General features: G+C 46.0%; 1 protein-coding gene across 1 annotated transcript; it reads right to left on the reverse strand.

The window, feature by feature from the left end:
* Positions 1 to 1,023: 1,023 nt before the first annotated feature.
* STRIP1 (striatin interacting protein 1) lies at positions 1,024 to 25,970 on the reverse strand. The gene is made up of 21 exons (XM_036768719.1): positions 25,773 to 25,970; positions 20,866 to 20,935; positions 18,890 to 18,964; positions 18,151 to 18,285; positions 17,920 to 18,040; positions 17,099 to 17,167; positions 16,004 to 16,110; positions 15,758 to 15,885; positions 12,937 to 13,119; positions 12,497 to 12,714; positions 11,331 to 11,396; positions 11,087 to 11,150; positions 10,277 to 10,348; positions 9,102 to 9,176; positions 8,753 to 8,850; positions 6,431 to 6,557; positions 6,175 to 6,275; positions 4,502 to 4,568; positions 3,707 to 3,811; positions 2,958 to 3,162; positions 1,024 to 2,060 (listed from the first exon to the last, which is right to left on the reverse strand). Exons 1-21 carry the CDS (start codon positions 25,968 to 25,970, stop codon positions 1,813 to 1,815), a joined length of 2,532 nt encoding a protein of 843 aa, XP_036624614.1. The 3' UTR covers positions 1,024 to 1,812.

Here is a 25,970-nt window from a genome sequence, read left to right on the forward strand (position 1 = left end):
CATCAATTTCCCTTTTCCTAAGCAAATTTCATTTTTGGGCAGATGGCCACCCAATCACAGTGGCTTTATGTTTTATACAGGCCATAACTGCAGAGACCACAAAATTGGCACCAGCTCCCCTCAATGGCTCACAGTGCTGAAGTATCAGATCATCTCTCGGACGCTCAAGAAGAAAGTGCCCATCTGAGGTCTCAGAGATCAGAGTTTAGGGGCACAGCAGGGCATGGGCTTCAGACTGGGAAGGGAAGAGATTTCAGAACTTCAGTATGGCTCATGGGCTCTGGGTGGGAACAGGGCAAAGTCAGGTCACTGAAAGCAAGCTAGAAGGAGCCTGCATTTATTGAGAACATGATAGCTGACCCCTGGAAGGCAGGCTGAGGTCCTCCATCTGCACATGAGCCACCCTTGCTTTTTCGACGTCCAAGAGGCTTTTAGGGACTGTTGGACTCCACTGAGCTTCCTCCCAAGTCCCTGAGAGGTCACAAGCTACCTCATCCTGATGAGACAGTGGGATCAGATGGACGTCCATCAACATGGAGAAGAACAGCCATGGTATTTCAGGAGCCATCTAGTTCAATCCATACACCAAAGGAATCCTGCTGCCCCACCCCATGAAGGCCTCGCCCTCAGAGTACAGGTGTTGTTTAAGAGGAATCTAACCCATGTCACCCCTCCAAGGGATGATGAAGGGCAGTGTCACAGCAGAACTGATGGGTTGGAAGGACAGGGCAGGGAGGAGGCAGAGACAGAGAGGAGGTGGCCCATGGATAGATCCCTTGGGGCCCTTCTTTTTTATCCCCAATTCTGTCTTGACACTATCTATTATTTCTTACCACAGACCAAGTTTTCTGCTCTCTCTGGAAAAGTGGGTGCTCAGGAGGGCCAGCTTCAAAGATTTAGCCATGGCAGCACCAAGAATCAGGAGGCAAGCTCCCAAATCATCTAGAATGAGCTGACTTGGCAGGGGTGGGGGGCGGTGTGCAGACTTGACACAGGTCTCATTCCCCAAAATTAAACCAATGGTCATTTTTTTTGCTTTTTAATGTAAATAAAATACACAAATACATTTAAAACCCCAGAGTTACACAACAGAACACACATATTATTTTATATATATATATATAGATAGATATACATAGATATGTACAGGACATTGCAAATAGAGGGGGAAGACAGTTCCCCTGTCTGAGGGGAATGACTGCCTCCCACCCTGATCCTGTCCAAGGCAGATGTGCTAAGGCAGCAGCAGCCTGGGCCTCTGCAATAGCTGCTTGGAAGGAAGTGAGTAGATGGCTGGAGATAAGTCTGAAACCAAACCAGCTAAGAGCCCCGACAGTGCTTTCCTGGCTGACCTCTCACCCCTCTTCGAGGCAGACCACCATGCTTAGTGTTTTGGCAGAGCTGGTGGCTTACACCTGAAATCTGGAGGATGCCATGGGAAGGGGTCAGAGGGCTCTGCCTATTGGCCTGAGGCTGCTCAGGCAGACTCATGGCCAGCCAAGTGTTGCACGGGAAAGGAAAGGTGGCTCCCTTCCAATCTGCAGAAGAACATCCCTCTTGGGCAGGACACTGGGAAACCACCACCAAGAAAGAAGCCAAGCCCAGAAACTTCCCTACATCAAGCCCAGGGGCCTCCGAGCTCTGCAATGATGAATTTGTAAAGATGGCGCACAAAGCCACACTGCCACCCGGAGGAAAAGAAGCAGCACTGCAGCAAACGTGGCCACAAGCCAGGCAGGGACACTGAGGCAGAATCTGGCCTGTGGCACCATTATCAGACTTGACTTGGTGCCAGGGACTTTGGGCAAAACCTCATTGCAGCAGCTCTTCCCAGGAGATAGGCTTGGAGAAAACCTCCCTTTCAAGCCAGAGATCATAGTTCATCTGGAAGTCCTCAGGGAGGTCTACCCGCTGGCCCAGGACACTCTGTAGGCAATTATCCACAGGCAGGAAGTCAGGGTTGTTATGGGTCCGGTCATACCTTCGAGAGTTGAAACGCTCAATGTTGGCCCGCAGCGCACACTCTTCTGCCTGGAAGTCCCAGGGTCGGGCATCCAAATCTGGGGCAGGAGGAGGAGGGGGCAGAATTAGGGGCAGCAAGGAGACGCCCTTACTGGGGACTTGCTGCAGACCCTACCCACCATGAGCCCAGTAACAAAGGACAAATGAGGACACTTTAAGCATCGTCACCATTGGTGAGGAGGTGACAGGTGAAGGGCCAAGGGAAGCCTTGTAGAAATGAAAATTTTCAAGGATGTGAAAAAATCATTATGTAGAGAGGAGATAAGACATTGCAATTTTACATGTAAATTCAATTTGGCAAGCACTTATCAAGTGACTACTACGTGCACAATACTATACTATACCATAGGATACATCTGGATCATGGAAAAGCTTCCAGATAGAAACCTGAGGCCCAAGAACAAGTAATTAAGGGAGGAAATGATTACTTTTATTAATGGCTGACTTTATCTAGTACACAAAGGTTTGCATTCTCTTAATTTGGACCTCAGGACAACCCAGGAAGTACTGTCACCATCACTATACAGAGGAAAAGCCGGGGGCCACACAGCTGCTAAGTGCTGGAGGTGAGAGTCAAGCCTAGTTCTGCTACTCGTTACTGGGTGACCTTGGGCAAGTAATCTACGCTTTCTGGGCTTCAGTTTCTACCTTTGTAAAATTCAAGGGCCTAGCCACATGCTCTCCCACGTGCCTTCTAACTGAAAATTCTAATCCTCCATCATTCCGGAAGATTTTTAATTTGTTCCTCCATCCAAGACGCTTTTGTTGCTATCTTTGCATAAAGGTGCCCCTCCCCCCCAACCCCTCCCCCTGCCCCCAGCCCCAGTGAAAAGGGAGAAAATGATCTCTATGGTTTCTCTGTGATGCTAAGACCCGGATTCCAAGACGGGGACAGGCAGGCCCCCCCAGGCCTCTGACTGCCCCCACAGTCTCACCATTCCCGTAGGCCCAGTCATCATTTAGGCGGTGCCGCACTTTCTGGTAGATGGCCGACATGGTCTTCATGTTGCTCTTCCGCCATTGGCGCCCCAGATACTTGGTCTGCACCTTGAGCAGCTTAAGCACATAAAGCTGCATCATGGCTTGCTTCACCTTCAAGGCCCGTTTCAGGATGGGCGCTGACTTGAAGACCACCAGCATCTAGGGCCCAGTCCATGGGCAGCAATAAACATGTTAGTTAATGGTCCTAATTCATCCAATCCAATCTATATGGCAGCTGGTAGAGTGGAGGGCGAGCCATGAAGCCCTGGTTCAAATCCTATGTCTGACCCATACTGGCTGTGTAGCCCTGAGCAAGTCAATCAGCCAGCCCTCTCAGGGCTCCAGGCATTTCTCAGACCTGAATTAGTAGAGGAGTTTTCTTACCTGCAAGTTCCTGATACCAATGAAATGACAAACTTAGTTCCTATCCCTATCCCTAACTGGTGAAAAGGTCTATCCTCCAGGAAATGAAATGAGCTGAGCCTCCTCTCATCACCCTCCTCAGGAGATCAATTAAAAAGAAATAATTTGGATACAGGAACTCTAGAAGGAAAGATCTTGGTCTATTGGACAGTCTCAGCAACCCAACCCGGCTCAAGGGACCTGTTGTTGCTCATGTGGGGGGTTAGGAAAATTTAGGGGGACATGAGACAACTTATAGCTCTAAGATTCACACCTAAAGATCTCGACACTCTTTGCTTACCATGGTCCTAGAATGCTTCCATTTTGTTAGCTTGTTCAAGATCCGAAGCAAATTGATACAAGAGAAGAGATTCCGCCAACAAAATTGGTTATTATCTCCAGCTTCCTATGGGATAAATCCAAGACAAGGGTATCAGTGATGAGACAAAAGGCCTTTAGTCAGCCACATCCCATGGAGCACTGAGAGAGGCCCAGACACCCATCAACCCTGTGGAGCACCACCTCCCCAGGATGAGGAGCAGAAGCTTCCTGGAGTTGACTCAGAGCACTGGGGAGGAGCAGTCAAACAAATGATTTCTCTCCTGCTGTCCTGGTCACTGGGGCCCTGGAATTACACCCTAGGGGGAACACAGGCCACCTTGGTGGGCTTACTACCTTCTACGGACTTGAGCCCAGGAGCTTCCTAGCTTGGTCCCTGAGCTTCCACATAGACAAAGCATAGACCCTGAAGTCAGGGGTCTAGCCAAGTTTATCAGCTGTGCAGCAGCGTGCAAATCACCCTGCATTCTTTGACCCTTTTTCCTCGTATACAAAATGAGGAGAATCTCACGGGGTCATTCTAGTGAAAGTAAGCCCCAAGGCCCTAGAGAAACATGGACGAGTGTGACTATTAGCTCAAAGCCCTCATTCCTCATTCTTCCAGCTCCACAGAAGGGCCTTTACAGGAAATAAAGAGGGCTGTCTTATCCTTAGGACAAGGACAGTGATCTCTCCCAGTCGGCTCCAAGTTGCCAAGGGTCAATCTGGCTGATGACCATCCTCGTTCCCCATCAGAGAGACCAACACATTCACTCACCAGACTCTCTGCTGTCAGCTCTGGTAGTTCATGAACCACACAGTAAGGGTAATCCAAAACAGAAATGCTGTAGGGGTCAAGAAAAAAAAAACCCAACATTTGTAAGGGAAACCTCTTCTCTTTTCCCTTTATACTACTGTAGAATACTGGCCTGGAGTCAGGAAGATCAGAGTTCAAATTCAGCTTCAGATACTTTCTGGCTGTATGATCCTGGGCAAGGCACTGCACCTGTTTGCCTCAGTTTCCTCATATGTAAAAGGGGTATAATAATAGCAACTCCCTCCCCTGGCTGTCGAGAGGATCAAAGTGCTGAGCAAGCTTAAAGCACAACACAAAGGTTAGTTAGCTATCCCATGGGGCCATCTCATCAGTTCCCACACGTTCCATCACCATCTCCAGGCATAGATAATTTCCAGGTCTATAGATCCAGCCCAAATCTCTCTTGAATCTGAGACTCTGGAGTCTTTGGATTGGATGTCCCGTAGGCATCTCCAATTCAACTCGTCTGAAACAGGAGCTCGTCACCTCCACCCCTGCCGCCTTCCTCCAAACGTTCCCATTATTATCAAGAGCACCACCAGCCTCCCAGGCACCAGGCTCCAGAACCAGGCCCCAGCTCCGACCCCTCACTCTCACTCATCACACACACCCGTGTTGTCAGATCTTGCCGATTCTCTTTACAACATCTGTGCCTATGTCCCCTTCCCTCCCTCCCGCAGCAGCATCACCTCAGGCCTGGTTCCCACCAGTTTCCCCTCTCCACTCAGCTGCCAAATCGATTCCTCTAAGGTCTGTGTCTGATCGTGTCTCCACAGACTCTACTGCTCAGTTACAGTGGCTACCTGTAGTTCCTCCCACATCATGCTCCATCTCCCAAGTCTATGATTTTGTACGGTTTGACCCCCATGCCTGGAAGGCTCTCCCTCTTCACCCTTACAACAGAGCTTCCCTGGACTCCTTCAAAACTCAGCTCAAATTCCACCTTCTGCTAAAGGCCTTTCAGCTCCTGCCTCCCTGTCCTCCAAGATTACTTATCACTTATACTGTATATTTCTTTTATGCACATAATTATTTGCAGTGTTGTCTCCCCAATTAAAATATGATTTCCTTGAGGATTGGGAGCTGGTTTTGGCTTTTTTTGTATCCCTAGCACTTAGCACATACCTCATAGTAAATGTTTGCTAACTGACAAATGCTTTTGGGAATAATCCTGGCTCTTTTTAATGTGCTGTAGGAAAGAAGAGTTTTTTACCTTCTCCACCCCTCACTTTCCCAGTTACAGACATCTGACACAAAAAACTCTTGTCAATTCCTGCATTCTTGCAGAGGCACCAACATTCCAATCATCTCGTGTCTAGCAGACTTTGCCTTATCCAGGTGAAGATCACATCCTAATCCCTGGTAAGTAGTGCCCTGGGGGTCAAGGATTCAAATTTCATAAGGCCCAAACAGTTTTGGCACTGTCAGTACTGATGAGAGCCTGTTCTGTGGAAGGCAGGTGTTTGAAGGGCTCTCTGGGCGGCTGGAGCCTAGTGCTATGGATGGTTCATCTGCCATGATATCAGTAATTGCTTCTTGAGAAGAATCATGAGCTTGCTGCTGCCCAAGTGAGATCCATAACTGTAGGCCCCCACTGCACTCATTCCTATCTCCCCTTCCCTGGCCCTTGTTACCTGTTTTTGGCAGTGATGTATGACATGATGGTTTGATTGAAGAACTTCAGAATCAAAGGGATGCAGTTGGCAAACACAAGATGTTGGGCCATGTACTCAAACTGAAACCAGAGAAGACAGTGAGGGAGGTCCAGTGACATTGCCAAGGTGTTGTTTGTTGGGCAGAGCCTGTCTCAGAGCTAAACACCCTAGGCTCAAGATTATAGGACTGGCAGGGCCCCAAGTGGGGGATGGGGCTGGAGGGCATCCAAGGTACCTGGTAGACGTGGTTCAGCTTGAAGTGCTTGAGTAGCAGCAGCAATACTGCAGAAATGGCCTTCACAATGATCTCTTTGTGGCGGTTCACATCCACCCCCAGCTTCATGCTCTGTAGCACGGTGGTTCTGGAAACACAAGGCAGGCACAACCGACTTAGCCACGGCCCAGTGGTGACGCCAGGGCAGCCCAGAGCCTGCAGAAGGAGCAATGGTGTCGGACACTCTTTCCATCCACCTTACTACCTCTTGGCAACTTTGTGGCTGCCCAGAGATGCTTGGCTCTTGGCGGCTCCTCTCAATGGAATCTCATTTGGTCAGAAGAAACCTCAGGAGGTTGGTGGGGTCCCCTCACTGTCTAATGTTTTTCTTTTCTCTCAGGACCTCCATGGTACTGTGACCTCTTCTGTCACAGAGTAGGGATAAATTCCTTTTTTCTCCTTTTTCCTAAAGTGGCACCTTCAGGAAAGGATTACTACCTCAGCGGCACCTCTCCGTCACAGGGTTAGGAGAACCAAGGGATTTTCCACACCTCTTTCATCCAGGTGCTTCTCTCCAACAACCCTGAGTTCAAGCCCTCATCACCTCTTGCCTACATTATTCCAGCCACCTCCAGAATGGTCTTCTTATCTCAAAACTCTCACTACTCCAGTCCATTCAACACACTGCCGCCAAAATAATTTTCCTTAAGCAACAATGTCACTTCCCAAATCAGACCAACTCTAGTGGCTTCCTATTGCCTCTAGTATAAAATATCAACTCTTCTGTTTAACTTTTAAAGCCCTCACAGCCAGCCTCAAAGCCTGACTTATCTTCATAGCCTTGCTGGGCATTGCCCAGCTCCCCACACTCTGTGATCCAAACTGGCCTTCCTTCTGCTCCTCACACAGGCCCATCTCTGGGCCTTCACACCAGCTATCCCATCTGGAATGAGTTCCCCTCCTTACTCAGCCTCCCCAAGGCCTTCTCTTCCTTTAAGACAGACCCTTTCCTGCTAGTGGCCTCCCTCCCTAAGCACCTTGCATTGATCTACTTTGCAAACAGCACTTACTCATTTTATATTCACACTGTATATTTTTGTATCTGTATTTGTGTTCTCTCCCAACAGAATATAAAGTCCTCTTAAGGAGGGCCTATTTCCTTCTTGGTACTTGTCTTCCTAGTGACGAGCAAAGATGCCTGGCTCAGGGCAGGTGCCCGATACTTGACTGACTGATATAAAATAAAGGGGGAAGCTGAAAGTTGTAGATGAAGGCCAGCTATCACTCAGAAGGCCCCCTCCACAGAGAGGGCCATTAGCAACAGCCGTTACCTCAGACACTCCGAGCTCTCTGGTCACTGGCCAGTCAATTAACTTCCCTGAGCCTGTTTCCTCATTTGTAAATGGTGATGAAAATACTGGAAGCCCGCACTACAAGGGACCAGTTGGAGAAAAATCAATGTTCTGTAAACTTTGAAGTGCTACATAAAGGTGAGTTATTATTATTTAGTGAAACTTTAGTTGTATGACCATGGGCCAGTTCCTTGGCCTCTCTCAGGGTTGATGTCTTCATCTGTAAAATGAGGATAATAACCCTACAAGCACTGTCTTCACAGGGACACTGTGAGGATGAAATAATCAATCACTCACATTTATTAGGTGCTTATTATGTGCTAGGCTAGAGATTCGAAACGACAAAACAAAGTCCCTTCTCTTGTATATAGAGCTTTGCAAGCCTTAAAGCACTTTATCAATGTCAGCTACAATTACTGACAAGATCGAATTGCTTTTTAAATTTTAATTTTCTCTCCTCCCAAGCTGCTCCCACTGCCCCTCTCCACCCGCATTCCCACACAAGATCTCTAACAAAACAATGAGTGGTCACTGCACTAGGCTGACCAAGGCTTTCCCTTTATAACTTTAAAAAACTTGCGGGCAAGTCCATTGGCTAAAGAGAGACACCCTGACTGAAACGGGTTCACCACCGAGGCTGGCAAGCTGCTTGGGTCCTAAGGATACCGCAGAATCAGGAAGCCAGAAGGAATCTTAGAAAGAATATAATCCCATTCCCTGACCCCACTTCATTTTCCAGATCATAAAATGGAAGCCCAGAGGGGGAAGGTAAATGTCTTGTACTTGGGCACCCAAACAATCTGCAGTTGCAGTGAGACTAAAATCCAGGTCTCCTGAATCCTAGTCCAAAGCTCTACTGTGACACTGTCTCTTCTGACCACTCAATGTAATAAATTCTATCTGAGGACACCCTGGAGCGCTGAGAAACTGACCCTGAAAATCATCTCAGTCATCTTCCCTCCCCTACTCCATTCGCAGGAATGATACCTACGGCATCTCCTCAGGTAGGACGTCAGCCAGGATGTTAATGGAATCTGTTTTGGCTTTGGAAGTGGGGGCAGCAGCCAGCAGGATTTTCAGCAGGGCAATCTGGAGTAGGAACAAGATATTTAGAAGAAAGAACATGGGATGGCCTAGGATCAAAACGCAAAATACCGAGGTCTAGTTCTGTCTATATATACCCAGGCAGCTGAAGAAGGTAACAGTGACCTGGCTATGTAAGTTTACTGAACAAGAGAGAACAGGTACTTTTCATCTACTGACGGAGACTGAAGGATGTTACCGCTTGAGGGGGCACATACAGAACATCCTGGGTGAAAAAGAAAAAAAAAATCACTCACCATGTACTGAGGCAGACTAGGGAGGAGCCCTTGGTAAAGGGTTTCGGCAGGGACTTGTTCCACTTCTTCTTCTCCCTTTCAATATAAAAGGTCATAGAAACAAAACTTCTAAGTCTGATCAAACCTGAGCAAGCCTGCCTTGTTATCTGTCCAGGTGGGGTTCTGGGAAGACTGAAATGCAGGCAGAAAGACTTCCTCTTATTAACCTGCTGCCTCCTACAGGGCAGAGGAGCCTGGCCACTTCCAGCTGCCGACTGGACATCTCAAACTGGACGTCCCATAGACATTTTAAACTGAACTTGTCCAAAACTCAGCCCATGACCTTTCCCCCCTAAATCCTGCCCCTCTGTTACCTTCCCTATTACTGTAGAGGGCAACACCATGCTCCCAATCCCTCAGGCTCACAACCTAGGAGTTATCCTAGACTCCTGATTCTCCCTCAACATATCCAATCTGATGCCAAGGCCTGTCGATTTCACCTCTACAACATCTCTCAAATATTCCCCCTTCTCTTCTCTGACACTGCCCCCACCCTGGGGCAGGCCCTCACCTCATACCTGGACTACTGCAATAGCTGCTGGTGGGCCTGCTGGCCTCAGTCTCTTCCCACTCCAACCCATCCTCATTCAGCCACTAAAGTGATTTTCCTAAAGCCCAGGTCTGACCACCTCACCCCCTGCTCACTCAGCTCCAGGGGCTTCCTATCAATTCTGTTTAGTGTTTGGCCCTTCTCTACCTTCATCTTACACTCTTCTACGTACTCAGTGATCCAATGACACTAGGCCGCCTTTCTGTTCCCAAAATAAGACCCTTCATTTCCCAGCTCTAGGCATTTTCTCCGGCTGTGTCCCAGCCTGGAATCTTCTCCCAGCTCATCTCTGTCTCCTGGCTACCTGGGCTTCCTTCAAGTCCCAGCTAAAATCTCACTTTTTATAGGAAGTCTTTCCTGATCCCACTTAATTCTAATACCTTCCTCCCCTCTGTTGATTATCTCCTGTTTATCCTGCATAAACCCTGTTTGTACCCAGCTCCTTACACATTGTCTTCCACATTAGACTGTGAGCACCTTGGGTGCAGGCACTGCTTTTTACCTTTCCTTGTATTCCCAGCGCTTAGCCCCGTGCCTGGCACACAGTAGGTCCTTAATAAATGCCTGTTGCCTGCCTTCCACTTACCCCTGAAAGAGGAGAGCGAAGGTATTCCTCCTCCATCTGAGCTTGGACTTCCGCGATTGATGTGTACTTGTGCTAATGTGGAAGAAAGGAAAGAATGTACTCCTGTTGAGGAGTGACTCTCCAGACACCCCTCCACTGTGCTTTGAGCAGGTGAAGGACACAAAGCAGCTAGTTTTCCAAACATTTTCTTTTGAAACACAACTCTTTGAGAAGGGATGAAGCCCCTGCTGCAAAAGCCTGGTCCAAAGGGGCATTACTCGCCTCCTTCTCACTACCTGGTTTCCTACCTCAGAGCAGAGAAGCACAAGTGATAGGGGGGACTGTGAAAGGTAGCCATCCTGAGGGCAAGCAAGAAGGGACAGCTGACAACCTGACAAAGAAGGGGGAGAAGGAAAGACTACAAAGGACAGACATAAAACCACAAAAACATCAGAGTGGAGCCTTTGAAGGTAGTGGCAAGAAACCCTGGCACTTCAACAAGTCTGAGGGCATTCTAGCAATGAAATGTGCTCGAAATGATGACCCTGAGGTATAACAAGGTTAAATTCAGTGCATTCTGTTTCAGAAGGTCAAGGAGTACACTGTGCTATGTTGGAGAAAACTGCCCATCAAAGCAATTACTACGTTAAGTCTGGGGTATGTGAAGGCGTGAGCCTCAGTGGGTAGTAAATTTACTTATGGGAAACAAATCATTCTCCAAAAAATGAGGTACGATTTAAAGTTAGTCTGAAAAGCCTGTCTTCATAGTTTCCCACTACTCGCCTCAGTGTTGGGGCTAGACACACCAGAAAGTCTCTTCAGGGCACTCACCAGCTTCAGAGTCCTGATGCTCTCATGAATGGGCCTGGGCAGTCCCACCACTGTGTTCGTGTCACTAGAAGGGAGAAAAAACAAACCACCTCCTGTTCTTAAGTCTAGTTAATCTAACGCTCAAAAGAAGGAAGGCCAGCGGAGCAAGACTCAAAGGATTCCACTGTGCTGGGTAAGGGTGAGGGAGTGCCCACCAACTCCTTCCCCCCACTACTAAAGCAATGACGAATAGGCCAGCACTTACCTGCCTAGTGTGTAGCCAATGAATTTACTTCGGCTGGATTCTAGGAACATCTCAATGTCTTTTTCTCTGTCATAGATAGAAAAGGGAGATACATTACTGGATAGGTTAAAATGTATATTTTTTGGATGTGTGTGGGGGGATGGGGGATGGGGGAGGTGGCAGGGAGGTTTTGCAACTAACTTCTTCCTTGTTTTTCTCTTTTGGGAAAAAAAAAACGGGAGTGGGAAGGGGAACCTAGGCAATATTTATTTTTGTTAAAGATTCTTTAACCACTAGATCTAAAGAAACTGTTAATTTAGGATCACAAGATGTATTACTTAAAACTTGTTTTGCTCTTAAAATTACATTTGATATGTTAAGAGTTCATCTAGATAACAAACTACAAAGTTACTGACAGTTTTACTTTGATTTAAATTAGAAATGGAGCTTCAAACTGCTGATCCAGCTCTCTGCTTCTATCAACTTAAATGAACAGGAAAATCTTAAGAAAAGAAGAAATCACATGCATTACAGCAACACAGAAAGTTTCCTCTTTTGGCCAGTGTTTCCCACACCTCAGATACAGAAAATACTCCATTTTGGAAAAGCAGCTGAGGAAAAAAGTCTCGTATCTCCTCCCAATGCTTTCCTTTTATCATTTTTATAGACTTCTGAAAACTGGAAGTCTGCCTGGATTGAGAAGCCCTTCTCCACCTTTTCATATGTTCCTCTTTTTCTTTGTTCTGTGTATATTCAAACGCTCTATGTTATCAAGTAGCAATGTGTGTGTGTGTGTGTGTGCGTGTGTGTATATAAACATGCATATATATGAAGACTTTGTCTTAAACATTTTATTCATCATTCTAAAAAAATCCATAATTTAATTCATACTATACACGAGCCCCTGATGAGAGGCAGAATAATATCTTTTTCTCCAGGCCTGAGAAGAGGGGGCTTCTTGCAAGGGTCCTCATTACCTGGAAACTAACCTCTGGGCCTTGATCCCCAATGCTACCTAAGTGACAGTGCTGGGCATTTTCTGAACAAGTCTGCCTCTCTCTGTCCCACATGTACACCTTGAAGGCTAACACATGGCAGCCCTGCAAGCACAGGTGATAATGAGCATCATTTCTGCCTAGTGGAGAGACCAAAGGAAGATCCTCTTGGGTCAGGGATTCGAGACTCACCTGACCTTGGGGGCCCAAGGCAGCCCCTTTGGGCAAGTAAGCCGGTCCGTCTGAGGGTGCTGAACAGGAGGCGGCATCACCTCATCCCGCTCAAGGGGAAACGTCTCTCCCTCGAGGCTGTTGTCATCGTCATTCTCCTCCTCCTCCTCTCGGGAGTCGTCGGCCTTATATGGATCCCGCTCATTGAAGGCATCCAGGTTGTCCTGTTTTATGAGAGCCTGAAAACAGGAGCCAAACAGAAGACAAAGAGAGAACAGATCGAAGAATGAGCAACGACGGGAAAGACAAAGGTATATGAAGTCACAGTGGGTAAAATGTGAAGAACATCAGAGAGAAAGCCCTGACCACAGGAAATGGTAAAAGCTGTCAGGGACTGCCCCTTGTACAGCGACTTCCTACTTCACCAGGGGCATTCCCAGAGCCCCTACTCCACTGCTCACCTTGTGCTCTCGACGACCCCGTTTCTGCTGCTGTTCAATGAGGTCAGAGGCAGAAGCTGGAGGGGAGGCTGCCCTCATGTTGCGAATCACTTTGATGCTATCTTCAGGTAGAGGGGGAAGGCCTAAGATCTCACGCTTTTCTGCCTTCATGCTCTGGAGCTCCTCGAAGCCTCCAAGAGTACACTAGAACATAGAGTGGATACCATGAGCCTCTCCAGAGTTACATCAGTTTCCAGGAGTAAGGGGATTATACTTGTCCATCCTATTGACACCAGGGCCAACACATGCTCTCCTGACTTCCATTAAATGGTTCAAAGCAACCATTCAGCCTTCATCTTTATGCAGTCCCACAATCTCTGAAGAGTATAAATCCATTCTAAGGGAAGCTCAATGGCACCAACAGTGGATGAAGACACCATGTTACTAGGACAAGTGGAATGATAAGCCACTAAGGGGGAGAAGAGAGGCTGAGGAATCATGCAAGGTCTAGGGGCTTCTGGAACAGCAAAGTCAGCTTGTCAAGCTTAAATAGAAATACATGTAATCCTACAATAGTAGTCTCTGAAGGGGAGAGCACAAGATGATCAATGGAGGTACAGATAGAAAATGTTTCAAATTCTACTGATAGTTCTCTCTTAATCTAACAAAACAAGAAATTAGGCTCAACTAATAGTTAAGAGATGGGTTCACACAGTATGTCAGGTGGTCATGTGTGTCACGCCGAGTACACTCAGAGAAGAATGGGGTTCCACAGCACGGTGGGGTTAACAGCGGCACCTTATTCATTTGTTTTCAGTGTACTGTGACATAATGCAGTTTACATGTGCCCAACTGAGTGAATTTACAAATCGCATTAACGAGTTTTAGCTAAATTAATCTTCATAAAATGGGCAAGTAGGTTAAAAAGAGTCCTGCAAAGGCATCTCAGAGTGAAGCTCACACTAGTAGCCCAAGCCCAAGTGAATAATAAGAGAGTGTGGAGGTGGTACTTCTAAGAAGTGAAGCTTCCCCAGTCACACTGCAAAGTAAAGACAATGGAAATCTAATCAAAGCTGATAAGGAGTCAGCCAAATTATCAAAAGGATTATCTGTAATATGGAGATCCATCTATTACTGTCATCAGTGAATTGGACAATGCGTACATTGTGCCTCATCTATGACTGTGTGAAACTATCATGATTAGGAAGACATTTTAAACCATGGCTGAAAATGATGTTAGCCACAAACAAGGTCACATATGCACACCTTAGAAAGCTCAGAAGTAGAATTCTGTAATCTGTTTAAAGACTTTTCAAAGGGTTTTAGTGATTTTTAAATGCACTGGTTAAAATATAATTTAAAATACATCTTCTGATTAGTTTGCAAAGACAGCTGATTGATCTGGGAAGACGGAAACTTACAAGCCTAATCTCAACAAAAACTGCATAACTAGAAGGTGGGGTTGAAAAGGAAGAATAATGAAGTTGTGAGCTCAGCCAACCATGCACTGCTTTCATTTGGATCTATGGATCACTATGAAGCATCTTTTTCAATGACAACAGACATTAAAAGCAAGAATTGAAATAAACTTAATTCATTAGAACTAGACCTTGGAACTGCTAAATAAAAAAGTGTTAAACCAAGATTTTAAAAAATTATAAAGCATATTCCATCACACTGCTCTCATTAAATTATTATTATTATATAAAATATATTATATTTATACAATTATATATAAAATTATATAAAATATAAAATAAGACTACACCAAAGGTACAAAAACCTTTTTGCTCTCACTAACAATAACATAAATTAGTGAGAACAAAAAGGCTTTTGTATCATTAACCAACAATTTTAAAATAATTTAAAATATTACTCTACCCTTAGCATATTTTTAATTCTTTTTATATTTAAAATGTACATGGTATATTAGTATAATAGTATAAATATACAGGGTATGTGAGCATAAAAGTTTTACTGACAAGGGTGTGTGGATTCTGTTTTACAAAATCATAAATTAATTCCAACTTTGGGTCTTTGAAGAAAAAGCTAAATAAAATGGGACACAGACACGATATTTCATAATTCCTCCTAAGTGAAATAACATGTGAAGCTTAATCTAACCCTTCCCCAGAAGGTTCCTCAAGAACCTTATAACATCTGGGCGGTTTCACTTGTTTGGGGGTGATCCCATTTTCCTGTATGGTTAGAAGGAACTACAAGAAGGAAGCCAACAGCACGAATGATAAAGATGAGACACGAATAAACCAGAAGGCCCTAAGGACACCCACCCGGGAATGCCTGCTGGTGCTTTTGGTAAGGCTCTTCCTACGCTTAAGGAGCCGCTCATAACTTGGTGAAGAGTGATTTCCTGGGTGCTAAGGCGGTAGATAAAACCCTACCCCCACCCTTTCACTCGGCTCCTTCTCCAGGATGAGAAAGGCTCCAGGCCTGGCCCTGTCTCTGATTACTAATGAGCGCACCAATCTTGAGAGGACTGGTTGGCCCATTCCCCTGGCATCATTCCCCCACCTCTCTAGACAGGTTAGGTTTCACTGTCCAGATTGAAGAGGCCGAAGGATGGCTCATTGTTAATTCTCTGTCTCTTCAGGTGACATTTAACAGGAGGACATATTTATATTAGCTTTAATCTCAATTACTTTCACCCCCAAACAAGCTACACGTCCAAGAACTACTTCTCCAAAAACAGCTTTGCCTGGAGAATATACAATCTCCTGCCACATCCTCCAAATCTACAGTCTATTGTGGAGACCAAGTCTTCATGGGTCACATCAGCCACATGTGGCGTCCCCTCTGACCAGTTCTAAGGCAGGATTCTTACCAATACTGTCTTCCAGAGAAGCAAAAGAACCTTCTTCATGGGGAAATGAGGCGCATGTCCACTGCAAAACTTGGTCACCATCCCAAACAGCATGATGGAGAATGGCTCGTTGTTGTACAGGGGAGACCCTGGAGGCAACACAGACACCCTTCGGTCAGGGCAGCCCTCTGGTGCTAAAGCGTTTGCCAGTGACACTGGCCACCAGCCATTTTCACAGACTTAATCAAAAACTAACAGGGGTCATACCTAGCTCTGCTCGGAAAGTCTGTCTCATGGCCTTCCAGTCGGCTTTATCGCCCTCACATTCTTGGTGAACAGTCTCTACCATCAGGTACATGATATTGAGCAGCACCCTGAGGACAAAAGCCAGTTCATAAACAGCACAGGATGTGGGAAATAAGGGCCACTTCATCACATACTATTAAAAAAATATGCTTCTAAAATCTGCAGAAACACATGTACTGATGTGTGAAGGGGTCAAAATTAATCTCCCAAGACAGAAACCAAATTACTCTACATTTCTCCTATTCAGTACCTTGGCTTCTTCAATCTGAATTAGGAAAGCATTTTAGGGACCTAGCTTTTCTCTTACATAATGCCCACAGGGACTCAGTCAAAGGAAGGGGAGAACCAGGGGAAGCTGAGATGAGAACTGGGCTGGGGAGGGAAGGGAGAGGCCACGACTGGGTGGGAGAGAACAGTGGGAAGGAGGGAAGGCCATGGCAATATAACAAGGATGGGGAAGCATCTAGGGCTTAAACCACAGTGGAAAGAGCTGTCTAAGCCCTGGGTTGGAGCATTTTTTTTTAAATTCAGAGAAAGGCTCTGGCCTAAGCTTCATTATCCTCTCAAATTCAGAAGCGCTCCATGGGCCTTTAGTCAACAGTTATTTATGAAGCATCTACAAGGTTCAGAGCACTCTATGGGTGTCACTGCTACTCCTAGGATAACACTGCCCACAGAAGAATTCAAGAGAGTCTCCCTAACATCTCCTTCCATCTGGCATTTGGCAGTTCATTTTAGCGTGTCTGTTCCTAAAGGCTCCAGCTCTGGGAACAAGAATGTGCTTTACAAGATAGGCTGACATAGTACATTTACATTTACATTAACTTCACACACAGCCTTGACTACCCTTGGTTTTCACCATCCCATTAATTGCCTTCCCAGAGTCCCATCATACCCTGAAGATAAATGTACATGGGAGAAATATAAATGGAAGAAAAGGAAAGAAAAAAATTTCCTCTGACCCCTAATGTGGTTAGATTTCCCAACCCGAGCTAAAATTGTATTAGCCCCAGGCATGCCAGACCCTCATCAAAGAAAACTGGCTAGAAAGCTCACCTCAGGTCAGTGCTATCAGCCAGGGAGATGGCGGGCTTCCTCACAGCATTGCTGCAAGCTGCACTGTTGCTAAAGCAAGAGAGAAAGAGTCGGATTCCTAAGGGTGGTATACTCCCCTAGCTGCTTCATGAAAGATGAGGTTAAATACTTCAGATAATGGCAACATTTAGAGTGCTAATCAGCTGGGTCACCACATGTGCCAGGTTAGTTTTGTTATTTTAGCCAAGTAGCAGCCATTTCAGACTCAAACTCCTGAACCCAAGAAAGCAAATGTTGCCATAAGAGAGGCTAGAGGCAAGCCTGGGTTCAGTTTGTATGGTAGGCATTTGCCCATTCTCCCTTTTTATGGGGGAAATTATCGAGCAAACATAATATCAAGTGCTCTACTAGAAAGTAAAGCTAATAAATGGCAAGTCTGGTTAAAATGGATGGAAGTGTTTCAGTGACTTCTCTTTGGGGACTATTTTTAGTCCTGAAGATCTGAATCAGGATTTTCCCTCTGTTGTTTCCCAAGAATGAGTGAAGGCTAGAGAGTGAAGTCATGCTCTGGGGCTGGTAGTCTAGACCCGAGGTGGGGTCTAGCTCTCTGTGGCCCTCAATGCTCCAGAACCCGAGGAAAATATCATTGGGAAATAGTTATCAAAACAAATAAAAATACAGCAGAACACAGATCATGTTAACATGTGGTTTTGTAAGACAATGTGTAGCTACTTTAGTAGGGTTTGACCTCACTGGTCCAAACTGCTCAATGGACTCTAAGCCAGGGAGGGGTCCTTCTGCATGCCCTTTCTTTATTTAAATTCCAGATAAAAAGTGCTCACTCGATCTCCATGTTCAAGAGCTCCACCAAAGCATTGAACGTGCCCACCTCCAGGAGCAGGAAGACATTGTACCTCGACCACGACTGAACTTCAGATTCAGAGGTGCACTCGCCAAAGGTACCTAGATACACACAGACACAGGGCACAGGTCGTCACCCCACTCTGAGGCGCCTTTACGGGACAACTGTAATGCAAAGAAGCCACATGCCCTCTGAAGCCAACCCCACTGACCTTGGGCGACATAGAGGATTGCTCGGGCCACTTTGAGCCTCTTCTCCCGGGCAGTGACTTCTAAGCCATCTAGGAGCCTCATGGCATGGGTACGGTGCTGGTTAATATCAAGTTCAGTCCACTTCTTATCTGCCACTATAAAGAAAAAGACCTAGTTAGCCTTAAGGCTGAAAAGTCAAGCTTTGGAGTGCATATAACTTTAATATGTTATAGTCAGGATAACCAACATGACCAGAAGTGTCAAATAACACAAGGAAAAGTTATTCCCTGTGTAGAGAAGAAGCTCAATCTGCTGGTCTAAAGATATGACTGTCTAGACCAGAAATGCTGATTTTTTCCACCAGTATTGAACATGATTACAAACAGAAAGAGACAACTAGGTGGCACAGTGGATAGAGTGCTGGGCCTGGAATCACGAAGACCTGAGTTCAAATTCAGCCTCAGACACTTTCTTCAAGAAAACCCCAAATAGGGTCACTCAAACGACTGAACATAAACAGAAAGAGATTCTGAAATCTATTTTTACAATGTGCTAACTTTCTGAAGTCCCTCCCAGAGCACATAAGAGCAGTAAGCCACATAGGGCCCAGCTCAATCACTGCCTAGTGCCTTGTGAAGTTGTGCCGGTGTGTTCAGAGGCCTGAAATCTACAGACAACTAAAGAAAACATAAACTACTGTAGCCCTTAGGAGACAGGCTGAAGGGAAAACAAGGATAGGAAGGGGGAAAATCATCTCACTGTGGATCCTGAAGTCTTCCTCAAAGCATTTTCGATTCATCAGAAACTCGGGTCCTTCGGTGTAACTATAAAGTTCTGCAAAAAAAAAAAAAAACAAAAAACACAAGGCTTATTAGTTGCACTGCTGTCTCAGCAATTCAAGAGGAAAGAGAAATAACATGTTTGTGTTCTGAGCCTATTTCTTTAATGATACAAACTGAACTAGGCCACTTACTATTGGGTAGTTTTAGCTTTCCTCATTTACAAAATGGAGACAGAGTTGATTTGCCTCAAATTTGATTAAAAAGTGATTTAAAGTCCAAGCATCACCAGATGCAGGTAATACACAACATTAAGCCTTTCACATCCTCACTTCCTCTTAGGAGGCTAAATGGCATAAGTTTGGAATAAGTCTCTTCAAGGTACATTCGCTGCACTATGGGTAATTACTAAATGTCACAGGCCTTCACATATACGAGCAGTTACAGCAGAGTTGTTTTTCTAGCAGTGTAGACGCCTTTGACTGATTCAATACTCTTGCTTGGCTTGAGATCAGAAGCAGTCACCTCTAAGCTTGTGATCTCATTGTGATCTCATCATCAGCTCCCACGGACTCAACTGTCACCCTAATTCAGATGATTCTCAGATCTATTTATCCAGTCCTGACTCTTCTCACATCTCCAGAGGCCTACTGGATATTCTGAAGTGGATGTCCGATAGACATCTCAAACTCAGCATTTCCACTCTACAGAGCATTTATGTAGCACTTTAAGGTTTACAAATATTTATCAATTTATCCTCATAACAACTCTGCAAAGTAGCTGCGATTAATATCTTCATTTTACCGATGAGGAAATCAGAGGCACAGAGAGGTGAAATGGTTTGCCCAGGATCACACAGCTACTAAGTATAGGAGGTCACATTTGAACTCAGGTCTTCCTGACTCCAGGTCTAGCTCCCCAGACTTCCAAACTTATGACTACCGATGGCACCTCCCTCTTCCCAATCCCTCAGGTTCCTAGCCTAGGTGTCTGATTCGTCCTCCCATCCCCAAATTCCACGGTTGCTGTCCTGTCAATTCCATCTTCACAGACTCTCTTGTATAAGGCTCCTTCTCCACTCTGACACTGATTACTACTCTCCCCACCTCCAGTCCATTCTCCACTCAGCTGCCAAAGTGACCTTTGTAAAGCACAGATTTCTAACCGTGCCGCCCCCCACCCCCGCCTCCCCCTCAATAAACCCTAGCAGCCCCATATTACCTCCAGAATCAAATAAGAATTCCTGTTTGGCTTTTAAAATCCTCGATAAATCTGGCTCCTCCCTATCTTGCCAGTCTGCTTACACTCCTCTCTCCTCCATGTCCTCTATGATCTAGTGACCCTGGCCTCCTTGCTATTCCTCATACACTCCAGTCCATCTCTCCGATGTCTGCGTTTTCACTGGTTGTCCTCCATGCTGTTATTTCTCTCTCTCCTTAACAGCACTTCCTTCACGTCTCAGTTAAAATACCACCTTCTATACCAACCTTTTCCACACTCCTCCCCCGACCCCATAGTTCCTTCCCTCTAAGACTGCCTACAAATTTATCCTTTATAAATTTTCTATGTATACAGCTGTTTGCATGAGGGCAGGGGCTATTTCTGTTTTTTCTCTGTATCCCCAGTAAACGTTTAGCACAATGCCTGGTCCATAGAAAGTACTTAATAACTGCCTGTTGACTGACTTGAGGAATACAGTCTGCTGGCTTCAATAGTCTGGTCTAACTGGCTTAAATACCCACAGATGCTTAATAAGAAGGAAGCAATAATTTATGATCATAGTAACTGGGAGCCATGACATACTCAGTGTCTGGCCCAAATAACTAAACATTTCCCCAAAACATTAAAAAGATTTATTCAGGGGGTAGGATTTATTCATTCCAAGTCTATGCTCACATCAATAACTATTTAAAGTCAGGAGAAAATTTCTAACCAGTAAAAAAGGCCATCCTTTACCTGAGAGCTCCGCAGCCCACTTATCTGTATCAGCATATTCAAATTCTAGGTCTGGGGACTCAGAATAGCCCTGTTGAGAATAAGAAATATTTTAATATAAAAGACACTTTCATATTAAGTACTTTTAAGATGGAAAAACATAAATCCTCCTAAAAGTCACTCAAGTGATACAGCAACACAATCTCTTATGCTTTATAGATCCATCTAATGCTTTCCACAATAGTCCCTAACACAGGACCCACATGTGTACAGGATTATCTCCACCACAGGCCCTGAAAATTTAGGAGGCTTCTCTTTCCACTGTACCCCACATATTCAGCAGCAAAGTATCTACTGAAGTACTTTGGTCTCAAGTGCCCCCTGAGATCTGACTGATGGAAACACAGTAGCAGTCACACAGAAAGGCTGCCGAGCAGAACTCAACATTCAAAGGACAGCAGAAAAAAATGTCGATTGACTGCAGAGAATTAAGCTAGCTGACAGGTGTGGATTAAGCACCTACTCTGTGGGAAGCCAGTGGGGGATGAAAAGAAACAAGCTTCCCACACTCATTTCTGGTCTGGTCGAGGACACAAAACACACATGAGAAACGACAAGACAAACATTAAATCATAAATAACAAGCAGAAGAACCCTGCTAATTATTTTACCTATTTATATGGTGAGTCCAAACACATGCTTACCATTTACACAGTGCTTTAAGGTTTGCAAACACTTTACATACATTATCTCATTTAAACAACTACATACAGTAAGTCTGATATATGCCTGAGACCCAGTTTCCCCATCTGTATGATATGAAAAACGCTATTTTTCACTAACTCCTTACAAGCTTGTTGTGAGAAATTAAACTTTATAAACTATAAAGCACTATATGAGTATAACCTATTATTATAATTAATAATTATGCCTCCAACAGAGTTACAAAGAGGTCCCACTGTATTATCAAGTATTTAACTAAATGTCTACTACCTATGGTACCAGGTAGTGTACTTGGTGCTGGGGATATAAAGACAAAATAAATAGTTCCTGATCTCAATAGCTTATGTTTGGGGTGCGGAGGAGTGGGGAGGACAACACGTACATATATAAATACATACAAAATAAACAATCATTTATTGGGAGGGGGGTAATTCAGGAGGGGTACTAGCAACTGGGCAAATTAGGGAAGGCTTCCTGTAGAAGGTGGCATTTGAGCCCGAGTTTTGATGGAAACAAGGAATTCAGAAAAGCAGAGGGGAGCAGGTGATGCACTCCAGACATGGGATGCTTTTTGGGGACAAAGGTAGCGAGTGAGAAGTGAGTTGGGAATGCAAGGTAGCCAGTCTGGCTGGCTGGAAAAGTGTGAGAAGGAGCTGTAACAACAAGGATGGGAAGAGAGGCCGGGACCAGGTTGGGAAGGGCTTTCAGTGCCAAACAGAGGAATTTGTAGTTGATCCTAAAGACAACAGAAAGGCACTGGAGTGACATGGTGAGACTTCTCCTTTAGGAAAATCAGTGGCAGTTGTCTGGAGCACGAATTGGAATAAGAGAGACCTGAGAGTGGGAAGACCAACTGGGAGCCAAATAACTAAACATAATTCAGGCAACAAGGAATGAATGAGGGTCTGAACTGGGAAGGCTCCACGAGTATGGGGAAGGAGGTCAGATGAGAGCAGTGTTGTGGTCACAGAAACAAGACAGCAAGTAACAGGACATGTGGGGTACAGGAGAGAGTTTGAAGTTAATGCCAAGGCTGTGAATGGGAGTGAACAGGAAAATGGCAGTGTCTTCTACAGAAATGGAGAAGGCTGGCAGAGGAGTAGGTTTTGGAAGAAATGTGATGAGTTCCAGAACCTGAGCTCTAGGTCTAATGACTTTCAGAAAAATTTGAAGAAAGGTAGAAACTATGAGTAAATGGGAAAAATATCTACATAGGGCCCTGCTTTCTATCTTTAGATACATGTGTCTGGACTTTGATGACTCTGGAAGATAAAGTATGGCTGAAAACTTTGTGCAACTCTGCCTCACTTAAACCCAATTCACCCATGAGTCAAGATGTCACCCCATGATGACATGGGTCCTCTGAGATGAAGGACAAACAACAGCAATGACACCTGTCTTCCAACTGTCTAAACTTTCATCCACTGGATCTTGGTAAAAACTGAGGCACATGGAGTAAGATTCAACAAACATTTCTGTCACCTGCTGCTGATATCTAACTAGGGAGATGAGCGATTGCTTCTGAATTATGATGACGTATAATTCACTACTATGAAGGCCATTCCAACAGGCTCTTCTCTGTCTGAACCCTTCCTGAACTTCCTGACACTGCTCACCTTCCTTTCCCTGAGATTCTCTTTTCCCTTGGCTTCTACGACATTACATTCTGTTTCTAACCTACTTCCTAGCTTATTCTGTTTTCTACAAGATTTAGAGCTGTCTTAAAGATAATCTAATTTAAATCTCCCATTTTACAAATGAGGAAACTGGGGCCAAGAAAAACGGAAAGACTTGTCTGGGCTCATACTAGTCTGAGAAGCACAGTTTCTAACCTAGGTCCTCTGACTCTAAATTCATCATTTTTTCCAAATTGCCTCTTGGGACTCTTCCCCAAGGATCTTCCTTTCTACATACACTTATCCACTCCTATGACTTTGGCCATCAAAATCTCTTTTCATCCTAACCTCTTGTATGAACCTTCGACCAGTTTTCAGCTCTCTTCTGGACACCTCTAAATCAATGTCCTACTAGTACCTCAAACTCAACAATATGAAATCAGACTCATCACTTTAATCTCTCTTCTCAAAGACATAAGCTCCTCTTCTGACTTCTTTATTTATAATGTACCTATGAGTTTCCTAATCATTCACGGCTCAAAAAAACCAGGCAACTAGCTGAGATTTCTCCCTCTCCTTCCACAAGCAGCCCATCACCAATTTGTGTGGATTCTACTTCCATAAAGCTCCTCCATTCTAGCATTATCAGGCCTTTCTAGACTCCTACAATTACTCCCAATTGGTCACAGGATCACAGATTTAAAGCTGGAAGGATCCCTGGAGATCATCCAATCCAAGTCACTCATTTGACCAAAGCTCTGAATTGCTGTGATGTCCCCACACAGGTAACTACATTGCAAAGCCAGGATCAAAACCAGCGCTCCTTCTACCGCTCCCACTTTTCCCCCCTTTCTAGTCCATTCAACATACCACTGTGTGGTTAACTGTCCTCATGTACAAACAACCTCTTCATTTTCAGTGGCTCCACACTGCCTACTAGATACAATCCAAACTTTTTAGCCTACCATTCAAAGGCCTCCATAATTCGGCTCTAACAGACCTTTTTCGATTTTCTACACCCAATGCTTCTACCCAACTTGACCACTACTCCCTGTTCCCCAAAGGTGGCCTCTCTTCTTCCTCTGCTCACACGTTGCTACTTCTGCCTGCGGTGCCTTCCTCAGAACTTCACATCTCCACGTGCTAAAATCCTTCTCCTCCTGCAAAGCTTAGCCTTACGCCCAACATGAATTTCATGCTGCCTTCCCTCACCCCTCAGCTAGAAGTGATCTCTCTCCTCTGAATTCTCAAGCGGTGCTTTGTTCTTCTTTTAAAATGACATTTACCTGTAACGTAAGGAACAGAGATTGAGAGTCTTTTCTCCAAAGATAGAGAAGCTGGGGCTCATGTCTTGCTCCTCTTTATAACCCTCATAGTCTCTGCACAGACAGGGTTAGGCAGTCGATATATATTTGCTAAAAGAACACTTTAGCAATTTAGAAGAACTCACGGCAAGATCCCTTTTTCTTCCACCCTAGCGCTTGTAAAAAGCAGGTCCTGCCTCTTCTCAAGTGGCCCACATCAACATTCCTCTATTTGGCCAATGACTACCTTAAGATCCGCCAATTTTTGGCTTGGCTCGCCACAGATGCTGACTTAAAGACAAAACTATTCAAACTGTGACAAACGCTTCCCAAGAGTAGGCCTACTGTGTGCAACGATTAAGTCTAGGCTTATTAAAAGGCACCGCCTCCCTCTGCCCGGACGGTGACGGAGGAATTCACTTCTGCCGCCGTCCCCCCCTCTCAGCTCCCCAGTAACTATTTCAGGAGGTAGAATTCGCTTAGAAAGGCATGCCAAAGTGCTGGGGAATACGTTGATTAAGGTGACCTGATTTAAAGAAAGAAACCAAAAAGCGCATCTTCATTCATGAAACTGGTGATGGGAAGCCAGTGGGTGGAATCACTCGAGGAGAAGGTGAATGACTCGGGAGTAACCAGGCTGGCACTGGAAGGCGAGAGGCGGAAGGCAATGCGGGGGTTTAACCAGCGCTGTCTCTGGTTTTTTATAGAGATGCCCAGAAGTTAGGGAGGGACCCTGCCGATGAATGGCCCAATGGACTGAGGAGGACGAAGATAAGCAGAAAGGGAAGGAGGAGGAGGAAGAACAGCAGCAGAAGGAAGAGAAGGAGAAAGAGGAGGAGGAGGAGGAGGAAGAGAAGCAGGAAGAAGAGGAGGAAGATGAGGAGGAGGAGCAGCGTCTCCCTCCAGGTGACTTCCTCAGGGACCAGACCACCACGGCTGACCACCGCCTCTTGTCCATTTCGGAGGACGTCCCCCGGCTATCCTCCCAAGCCCGGGGAGGCCGGGGTCGCCGGCGCCCCCGGGGGCCCACCCACGGCCCTGGGCTGGCAGAAGGGCGGTCGGACGGCAGGGTCCGGCCGCGGTTCCGAGTCCTCGGCGCCCGGGGACGGTCCGGCTCGCCCGCCCGCTGAGGCTGCGCCCGCTCTCCGGGCCGGGCCGGCCTCGCTTCCTGCTCCGGCCCGGGGCCGCACTGACAGCTCCGGGTCAGCGGCCGCTCCCAGGCCCCGCCCCGCCAGGGACCCGCACACGCCCACCCCGGCCCAGCCTCGCCCTCGGACCCCCCTGACCTCCGAGTCCTTGCGCTGGTTGCGGTTGAACTCCCGCCCTTTGCCTCCGGGCAGGACGCCCCCGCCGCCCCCACCCCCGCCGGCGGTCCGCGGGGCCACGGCCTGGGGCTGCGGGGACGCGGGGGGCGGGGGCGGCGGCGGCTGCGGCTGCTTGTTGTTCACGATCAGAGGGCCTGGCCCACCGCCTCCCGGCTCCAT

The sequence above is a fragment of the Trichosurus vulpecula genome, chromosome 7 (assembly GCF_011100635.1).
Source record: "Trichosurus vulpecula isolate mTriVul1 chromosome 7, mTriVul1.pri, whole genome shotgun sequence".
In the NCBI taxonomy this organism is placed as follows: Eukaryota; Metazoa; Chordata; class Mammalia; order Diprotodontia; family Phalangeridae; genus Trichosurus; species Trichosurus vulpecula.

Excerpts from the sequence above, each read along its gene's own strand:
- STRIP1 (XM_036768719.1), bottom strand. The coding sequence starts at position 25,970 with ATGGAGCCGGGAGGCGGTGGGCCAGGCCCTCTGATCGTGAACAACAAG. Across the intron at positions 15,886-16,003 it reads GACTTTCCGAGCAGAGCTAG|GGTCTCCCCTGTACAACAAC; the intron begins GTATGACCCCTG and ends TGTTGCCTCCAG. Across the intron at positions 3,812-4,501 it reads AGCTGACAGCAGAGAGTCTG|GAAGCTGGAGATAATAACCA; the intron begins GTGAGTGAATGT and ends TTTATCCCATAG.